We start from the raw sequence: 9,616 nt of genomic DNA on the forward strand, positions 1-9,616 counted from the left end.
CTCCGCTGTTCTGGACGGTACGTTGGCTCCGCCTCTTTTGCATTTGTTTGTATAGACAAACACTTGTTCTAGTTCCCAAAAGGGAGTTCCGGGTCTCCCATGAAAGAGAGATCTAATCTCAATGAGATTTCCTGGTAAAATAAATATGAAATAAAGTAAAATAAGAATCTGTAAATATCTCTCAGACTTTGGACTGTTTTTGTTCTTCCTGTTAACCTGCCGTCATGTTCTGCTGCACTTTACATTATAAACTGTTGATCCGCTCATGACACACAGACTTCTAGTAGAGAATTTATCTGTAATATTAGTCTTGAAATACATAACACTGATCAGATATTTATTTTATTTAAGCTTCATTTAACCAGGGGGTCTCATTGAGATGAAGAGCCTCTTCTCCAAGAGAATCCTGGACAGAATCAACATGAGAACAGAATATCTGATCCTGATCAACAAACTTGAGTCTGAACCTACTTGATTGGATCAGAACACCTCCGTGTTGGTTGTTGGACTGAACCTGGTTCTGTCTGCGTCTCATCAGTCTGGTGGAGCGAAAGAAGGCGGCGGTGAAGCGCTGCGAGGAGCAGCTGCTGAAGATGGAGGTCCAGGCGACCGACCGAGAGGAGAACAAGCAGATCGCTCTGGGAACCTCCAAGCTCAACTATCTGGACCCGCGGATATCTGTGGCTTGGTGAGTCGGATCCAAGTTCAGCCTGATGGTCATCGTGGATCTGGAACTGCTACTGCAGATCACTCCAGAACATCCCAAAAATGTTTGATTGTAGAGATGTTTTTAGGACGTGTCTGCTTTGACTCTCTGGAAGGAACATCCATTCTGGATTTAGCTCTGATCACTCTTCCTCTGAGGATCTGATTCACAGGATCTCCTCGTTCAAACTACAAAACCTGCGAACTTTGTACCATGTGACCGACTTGATAAAACTTCAGAGTTTATAGAATAGCTGCATCTAGAAAGTGACGTTTGGTACTGACCCAGAACCTTCAGTAAATTAAGTTGAAGTTTTCTTTATCCACTTGTATCCTGGAGACCTTAAAGTGTCATGAGTTAACGTGTGGTTGAAGTTGTTCTTCATCCTCAGGTGTAAGAACATGGATGTTCCTATAGAAAAAATCTACAACAAAACGCAGCGGGAGAAGTTCGCCTGGGCCATCGACATGACGGAGGCCGACTTCGAGTTCTGAACCTCCTCAAACTCCAGGAGACGCTCCGGCGCCGTCCCGTCACGCCGCGTTCCTGAATCTGATGGAGCTGCACTTTAACCACGTTTGCTGCTAGNTACAAAACCTGCTAACTTTGTACCATGTGACCGACTCGATAAAACAAAAGCTGCCTCTAGAAAGTGACGTTTGGTACTGACCCAGAACCTTCAGTAAATTAAGCTGAAGTTTTTCTTTATCCACTTGTATCCTGGAGACCTTAAAGTGTCATGGAATTCATGTGTGGTTGAAGTTGTTCTTCATCCTCAGGTGTAAGAACATGGATGTTCCTATAGAAAAAATCTACAACAAAACGCAGCGGGAGAAGTTCGCCTGGGCTATCGACATGACGGAGGCCGACTTCGAGTTCTGAACCTCCTCAAACTCCAGGAGACGCTCCGGAGCTTTCTCGCCACGCCGGGTCGAGGAGCAGAAGTTCCTGAATCTGATGGAGCTGCACTTTAACCACGTTTGCTGCTAGTTTTGATTTGATGCCAGATGTTGTTACATTTTGTTTGCATTTAAATAAAGGTTCCTGCTATGCAGTAAATGTTTCGTTTTACTCATTAAATGACCCGTTTCCCATAACCTCAGAACCCAGCGATGAGGAGCATCAAACATGCAGACGTCTGCAGCACAGACACACCAGCACCGTGGTTTATTGTTCAGCAAGAAGGAAGAACGCCTCCGTCAGTCGCTTTAATAGAACATCAGAAATGGAATGCATCTGCATCAGTGCTGGTCAGACGCCGCGAGCCGCAGGTGTTCAGAGGAGGTTCTGCCGGGCCCGAGAACAGACCGGACCCCCGATGGCGGCTCCAGAACGTCCAGGTCAGTGCACCAAAAACACAATTCAGGGGCAGGTCACACTAATTCAGTTACAACTATTCCACTTCTCAAATCATGACATAACCGTTAAACAATTATATATATAAAAAAAATCATTTCACACGTCACACCAAATCAGTGAGGAAGTCTGACCTCACACCGTTCATGAACCTGTGGCAAAAACGGAAAAAAAACTTCAGGAAATTTGATCAAAACATGAAATTCTGCAGAAACAGGCGCTTAAATTCAGCCGTTGACCTTCAGGTTGACCCTTGGCTCTCCTTCGGCTTCTCCGGCGTGGCCTCGGCCTCCTCGACTCCAGCCTGGGTCATCAGGTCGGCAATGTTTTTCTCCAGGTCATCGATTCGCGTGCTCATCTCATCGAGTGGACGCGGTTAAGGCTAATCTGTTATCTGAAGAAATGATGAAAAAGAAACATTTGACGTATTTTAACATATAAAGATTTCTGAGTTTTTGTTTTGGAAGTGAAAGGATATTCCTCCCGATGATCTGGTCTGACATCGTCTGGAACTTGTCTTGCATTTGCTGCAGGAGCGTCTGGACCTTCAGAGAAACGACACGAGGAAAGAAACGTTACAGTTAAACTAAAAATTAAAGTTCCTAATGAAGGGGGTCAAACTCAATCACACAAGGGGCCAAAACACACCTGAGGTCGAAGGCCGAACAGAATAAACATTAATGAACACTCTAAAACTACATTTTTAAAACGAACTTTTAACATAATTATGAACTTTATGAGCATTACCTTTGATAATGCTAGTGTGAATGCTGGAAGCTGAATTTGGCTGCTGAAAATGCTGAAATTAATAGCTAAAAACGGTGAAGCTGATAACCAGCTAAAATAAATTAATTAAATGCCAAATTAGCCTTAAAAATCAACTTAGGTTAGCCAAAGCAGCTAGCATGTAGCTGAAAAAAGTAGCTAAACTTCAAAATAGCCAAAATACTGAAAAAAGCCTAAATAAGCCAAAAAAGAGCTTTCTTTTGCTCACAGGTGCAGTAAGAAAAATGAATCGTGAAAACAATCTGTTCCTGAGGACTGTTACAAAACATTTAAAAATGTGATTTGAGCCACTCAGGCACCCATAGATGCATTGAAAACCTTGATTTAAATCCTGCAGATTATACAGTCATGATGGAGACATCAGATTAAAAATGAACTCCAGCAAAAACAGCTTCAACTTTGAGGCTCGTAGTACATTTGCAAAGCAGTTTTAATCTAATGGAAGGAAAAAACAGATTTTTTAGTAAAAAAAAAATATTCTACATAAAAAAATATTCCATTAATCCATATGAACAAATCTAACTGGTATTTACCACGTAAAAATTAAACAGGAAGTTGATTAAAAATTGGGCTATCGACAAAACCAATTATTTAAAATGCTCTGGCGACTCGTCCAGGGTCTATCCCACTTTTGACCAACAGATAAGATAGGCTCCAGCAACATCAGGACCCCATATAAATGGATTCAAGCGGTTTGGATGGACGACTTTAAACTAAAGTCTGATTTTATGACCGCAAACATTTCCAGATGAGTCAGTCCTAAAGACGCATGAACTCATTGTAGAAGTACAATCATCCTCGGGCTTTCATTTGGGAGGCTGAGGAGAAATCCAGACCTTTAGTTTTGATTCATTTCCATGGCAACACCACTGGAATCCATGACAACGTTAGTACCGTGGGTGTTGAGAGAACTGCTTATTATTCTGCTTATTATTTTTGATTGTTTGTATTATAAAAATACCCATTATGTATTTGATTCAGATAAAAGTTGTGTTCACATTAAATTAGGATGAACTGGTTTAGTGACTGAGATTACATTCTGTCGTTCATACGGTGATGAATTACTCATCAAATATGGTGCCATAAATCTGAATTGAGGTGTCTAAATGTAAAATGAAGACTAAAAATGTAACATAAATTCTCATTTTGGTGTAACGTATGACTAATTTGCGTTTGTTAGCAGTGTAGCTAGCATTAGCACTGCTAGCTCTCTGTGTGTAGCTAGTCCTAGCTAGCTTGGCGCTCCACACTCACCACGTTAGTGAGGTCCTGAACCGATTTGGGATCCGTTTCAGCCATTCTGTGAAAAAAGATCTGTAGATCCGGACCTTCACGGCGGGTAAATGTCAAAGCTTTATTCGGTTATTTAGCCTCATGGTTCTGCTCGCCTGTAACACCCACGGGAGAGTCAGCTGGACCACAACACAGGAAGTCTCGCGAGATTTGCGCCTGGAATGCCTGAGATGTGTGGACTTGCAGAAACCTTTAATAAAATCATCGAAAAACACCAAGCTGTGTATTTATTGGAATCATTCTTTGACGTTCTTACATTTAGGTGAAAATAAAAAAAGAAAAACTAAAAATGAAAGCGAAATTCTAATGCGCGTCCGTGTGAGGATGCGCGCACACGTCTCTCCTCCTCCTGGGCAAGTTGGGATTTGAAAGTTGGAGGAGCTGCAGGATAACCCGGCGTGTGTTCACGGAGAACTTCTGTTTGCTTTGTAGACTGAAGGCGATCGGTGAGTAAAGCAGAAAACTGACTCGGAAATGCTGCTGCGTTTGGAGAAAGTTCAGATTTACGCACGCGGATAGACGCATTTGGAGACTTGGAATCTTCCCGTCGCTGTTAGTCTCCGGTTTACCTCGTGGTTGTTTGTTTTCATGCATCATCTTTGAGACTTTATTTAATTGTTACCATAAACCTGCAGCTGGACTGAGCTCGTCCCAAAGGAGCTGCTGCATGGATGAGTGGAGGTGACATGAAATCCAGCCACTGTTGGCCCTACCCCATGAAAATATGCTCCGCTTACATAACTTTTGAGTTTCCTCTTTCAAGAAGCTCCAAAAACCTTCCAGCTCCATTGTTAATGTTAACTTTCAGCACATAGACAAAAGGAACCAGCAGCAGCTTCACGTTTCTGAACACAAGTTCCCTCTAACGCGGTTCCTCCAGGCTTAGATTGTCCCTTAACTGTCTCTGATTAGAACCTGTAACTTTTTTATGAGAAGCAAACACTAACTGAGCTTTATATGTAACTCAGACATGACTTTTGCTCTCCAAACTCCACCTGCCATCATGCTGAGGTTTGGTGTTTAACTTTTAATGTCCTGCTGCTGGTTTGGTCTTTTCAAAATAAAGCGCTGCAGCATTGAGTCACAGCAGAGGGGATGTCCTAACATGAGTCCTAACATGAGTTTATGAATTCAATCTTAAATTATTATAACCCCCACCTCCCTATAACTTCCTTGCATTTTCCTGGATGTTTTTGCCTGCAGAAGAGCGTCGCTGAGTCGGCATTTTCTCTCCATTTGTGAAGAGTTGAGGGCGTTTAGAAAGCAGGGAGGTCATCTGTGACTGAACTATCAGTGTCCACAGCAGCTGCAGAGAGTCCGTAAGAGGAGACGCTGCCTGCAGTTTAAACTTATCTGCAGACCCCTCCCTTCCAGCTGACATGCAGACTTTTCCTCTGTGCAACATTTCTACTGAGCAGGAATCTGCTATCAGAGTTCTTTTTTAACACAATATTTATTTTTCCCTCATGTTTGAGACTGCTACACCCAAAAATAACATGGAACTGAATTTGTGTTTTCATGACATCCTGTTGGTGGAGGTCAAAGTTGACTTCTTTATGAACTTTCAGGAAATGTCGCATAAACATCTAAATTCTTGTATTTGTTCTGTTAAAGACCCGCGCTTTGATCTATTTTTAAAATGTTCCCCTTTAATTATGATTATGCCAAAATAAAAATAAAAAACATTTTTAACGAATCAAACTAGCTGCTGGGTTAATTTAATGTGCACTGTCCCTGATAAATAAATAAATTGAAATGAAAATGAACTTTTAAAGGCAACAATAACACACAGACCCACAGATGATTTGAAGTCTTGTTCATTTTTACATCAGTGATTCAGTATTTCCAGAACAGTTTCAAAATAAACAGATTCTCTTCATTTCGCTCCAGTCGTTTCTGATTAGCATCACGTCAAACTGTCAGGACACCGTTTCCCACAATGCATTGTTTTGTAGTCATTATTCTTAAATTTCTACCACATGGCTCTCCTTCAAGTTTTCAACATCATTAAATCTTCAAAACATTCTCATCCTGACTCTTCATTCTGCTTATTCTTTATGATCTCCTCCATAAAATGAATCTTCTGAAATATTTTCAGTTTTTTGTTCATTTTAAATAAAGAATGCTCAAAATTAGCTACTGTTGTCATTTCTCAGCTTCTCAACTGAAGATATTTCCAAAAATCTGTGTTAGATATGTGATGTTTAGAAATCAAATGTTCCAATGAAATGAATTCATCCCCCTCCAAGACATCTCCAATAAACACCAATCCTAATTTAATCCATCTCTGCTAATTCACTTTCATTTGTTCTTCATGTTTTTTCAGTGTTACACAGTTTGTCATTGTTCAGGTTTTAGTGGATTATTATGAAGTTAAATAGAATGTAATGAGCACATGATGACATACATTTTTAAAATATAGTTGTTTAAAAAAGAGAAAAGGGTTTAGCTAGGAAAACTAGGAAAAACTAGAAAAGCTGCATTACCTGCGATGACACTATGAATGCTTTTAGCTGAATGTGGTCTCTGAATATGCTTACGTTTTTTGCAGAAGATGCAGAAAAAATGTACTGTATTTGCTGAAGGTAATTGCTGAACACGCTAAAGCTAATTGCATAATGTTAAAGTCGCTAAAGGACTTAAAGTTGCAGAAATTCCAAAAAGTGCACAAAGAATTTGAAGAATTTCTTTTAAAAAAATGCTTTAAATAGTAAAATGCGTAATGGTATGGAGTCAGTTACTAAAAAAAAAAAAACAGTAGATGATAAATTAGCTAAATAAGCTAACATGTTGGTAAAATGTTAGCTTAACCCAGAATTATCCCAGAAAAACCTCAGTAGATGACAAGTTAGCCAAAAATGCTAGCACATTGCTAAAATACTATCTTAGGTCACAATTAGCAAAAAAAGCCTTAGTATATGCCAAATTAGCCAAAACAGCTAGCCTATTTCTAAAATATTATCTTAACTCAGAATTAGCCCAAAATACCTCAGTAGTTCCTAAATTAGCCAAAAAAAGATAGCACATTGCTTAAATACTAGCTTGACTTAAAATTAACCCAAAAAGCTAGCATGTTGCTAAAATATTAGCTTACCCCAAAAGCAACCAAAAAAAACCCCAGTAAATGCTATAGTAGCCAAAAAAGCTAGTTCGTCGCTATAATGTTAGCTTAACTTAACAGAAAGCAGAATTCAAAATCAACACATTCAGATTACCTGCACAGAAATATGAACTTCACCGAGCAACAGCAGCGATTCCTGCTCACTTATTTTAGTTTTATAAATGTGAAAGAATGATAAATAGTTTAAATATGTGGACATCTTCCTTTTAGGAGGATTTCTGTCTCCGTGAAATGAACAGCGACTTTGTTCTGTTCCATAATCTCAGTCAGGCGGTGAATCGGACTCACAGCTCTGAGACAGAAACATCTGTGTGTTCAGGAGTCATAAGTTTGGCATGAGTTGAAGTTGATTTTTTTATTAGATTTATTAGTTTGGTAACCAGTAACAGCAAATATCTCTCAAACTAGTGACTGATAAATGTCCACATGAGGGGGGTAAAGGGGGCGGAGCAAGAGCAGATTTGATAATCCATAACATAAAAGAGAAATGATCTGGAATTTGGAGGAAAACCTGCTTTCATTTGGATTAAAAATAAATGGTGTCCATGGTAAAACAGAAGATTTTGGATTTTTTCTTTCAAAATGTTGACTTTAGTTCTCATTTTAGAGCCAACTCCACCAGCGTGTTGAAGTCCTTCGTGTGAAAACACAAACTTAAAGAAATGCTGCGTTCAAGTGCTGTTGGAATGATCTGGAAAACGCCCGTCTGACTCAGAAACGCACATGAACGTCAGGAAAACTACATATCTACCAGCACCACAGGAATGCAGAATCATTCTCTGCAAATAAAAATATGTCAATGTTTGTGTAGAACACCATCTGAAACAGGATTAAAAAACAATATTTAGGATTATTGACGTTTTATTTCAGTTTGGCTCTTTACTCTTCCATTGGCTCTCTGGTTCAAAGAAAATGTTTTTAAATCATTTTTTAAAAAATAGGTAAGTATTAAAGTTAAAAAAGTAAAATTAACTTAAACTTTATTAAACTGAAAGTTGAATGAAACGAGGAAACTAACAACTTATTATTCTATATCTTTATCAACGTCATACTGACGCATTTGGACTTTATTTTGTGCTTCATGTATCACAGAAAATCTGTTTATTGTCAGTAAAAACGACCAGAATTAAAACTACGTTGAGTTATAATCCACAGATTTTAAATTTTTTTAACAAATTCAAGGATTTAAAGTGTAACTCATGGTTATAGGAGTCACTTCATTAACTCTGATTTGGTTTTTATTGGTTATATCTATAATTTGTGGCTGAAATTCTCCAAAAACTGTAAAAGAAATGTTTGGGGTTTTTTTTGTCATTGATGACTTTATTCTTCCTACTGCATTTCCTGCATTGACATGATCCTACGGTGTAGATCAGAGGTGTCAAACTCAATCATACAAGGGGCCAAAATCCAATAGTACGGTGGCCCTGAAGGCTCACAACACAACATATTAACTCAAAACGGAAGTTTGATCTACGATGGAAGTTGCTTTTATTGCTTTTATTCTGAAATTTCCACCAAGCTAACCGGCTAACAGAAAGTTACATCACAGGTGGTGAACTGCAGTGGGAATACACCAGAAACAAGCCTACAATGTTTATATATTATATATATTATATATATATGTACATAGCTATTTTGCAGACCTTTTATGTATTGAAACTGATGTTTGTAATAAAGTTATGGGAAGCAAATAAAATAAATTAAAGCCGCAAGCGGCGTTGGATGGCCCACAGTCGCTGCCCGCCCTCTCTCGCTCCATGCACCATCGCCGCCGACCTTTGACCCGAACTCACTGGCTTATATTGGACCTCGTGTTAGCCCCGCCCCAACGTTCAACATCCCTTTTAATATTTGTTTAAAAACTTATAAACTATTTCATTCATTCATCTTCTTGTCCACTTTGTCCCTTTTGGAGTCGCGGGGGTGATTTAGAGTCACCAAGTAACCTATGAAGCATGTTTTTGGACGGTGGGAGGAAGCCGGAGTCCCCGGTGAAAACCCACGCATGCACGGGGAGAACATGCAAACTCCACACAGAAAGGTCCCAGCCGGGAGTCGAACCGGGGCCTTCTCGCTGTGAGGCGAGAGCGCTAACCACTGCGCCACCGTGCAGCCTGAGCCTTTTCATATTATTTTAAAAAGCTATTCTCTCTTCATGTTTACTTTATATTAATGACAAAAATACAATAGTTTATTTAAACGCATCATGTCAGATGCAAAGACATAAATATGAATCAGTATCTTATTTTTCCAAAGGGTGAGGGAAAACTTATGTGGCTCTTACTGGGTTTTAGTTGGCGAGAGATCGACCTGAATGAATAAGTGTTAAAGGTTTCAGACCCCTGGATTAT

General features: G+C 39.4%; 3 protein-coding genes across 3 annotated transcripts in view; 2 read left to right on the forward strand and 1 right to left on the reverse strand.

Annotated features, from left to right (window-relative positions):
- LOC112152235 (protein DBF4 homolog B) overlaps positions 1 to 1,251 on the forward strand; it is a 5,844-nt gene extending 4,593 nt beyond the window's left edge. Inside the window, exons 6-7 of the mRNA XM_024281687.2 lie at positions 539 to 688; positions 1,098 to 1,251. Of these exons, the coding sequence (XP_024137455.1) occupies positions 539 to 688; positions 1,098 to 1,103 (156 nt within the window). The 3' untranslated portion in view covers positions 1,104 to 1,251. The remainder of the gene's footprint in view (positions 1 to 538; positions 689 to 1,097) is intronic.
- si:dkey-246g23.2 (solute carrier family 66 member 2) overlaps positions 1 to 9,616 on the forward strand; it is a 271,509-nt gene that overhangs the window by 208,582 nt on the left and 53,311 nt on the right. The gene's annotated exons all lie outside the window — the stretch shown is intronic.
- On the reverse strand, positions 1,846 to 4,293 carry LOC112152237 (heat shock factor-binding protein 1). Its single transcript, XM_024281689.2, has 4 exons — positions 4,103 to 4,293; positions 2,541 to 2,607; positions 2,302 to 2,428; positions 1,846 to 2,214 (listed from the first exon to the last, which is right to left on the reverse strand). The coding sequence occupies exons 1-3, from the start codon at positions 4,145 to 4,147 to the stop codon at positions 2,304 to 2,306; spliced, it is 237 nt and encodes a 78-aa protein (XP_024137457.1). The 5' UTR covers positions 4,148 to 4,293; the 3' UTR covers positions 1,846 to 2,214; positions 2,302 to 2,303.

This window comes from Oryzias melastigma, linkage group LG6 (genome assembly GCF_002922805.2).
Source record: "Oryzias melastigma strain HK-1 linkage group LG6, ASM292280v2, whole genome shotgun sequence".
In the NCBI taxonomy this organism is placed as follows: domain Eukaryota; kingdom Metazoa; phylum Chordata; class Actinopteri; order Beloniformes; family Adrianichthyidae; genus Oryzias; species Oryzias melastigma.

Excerpts from the sequence above, each read along its gene's own strand:
- LOC112152237 (XM_024281689.2), bottom strand. The coding sequence starts at position 4,147 with ATGGCTGAAACGGATCCCAAATCGGTTCAGGACCTCACTAACGTG. Across the intron at positions 2,608-4,102 it reads TTCAGGACCTCACTAACGTG|GTCCAGACGCTCCTGCAGCA; the intron begins GTGAGTGTGGAG and ends GTTTCTCTGAAG. Across the intron at positions 2,429-2,540 it reads AGACCAGATCATCGGGAGGA|TCGATGAGATGAGCACGCGA; the intron begins ATATCCTTTCAC and ends AACCGCGTCCAC.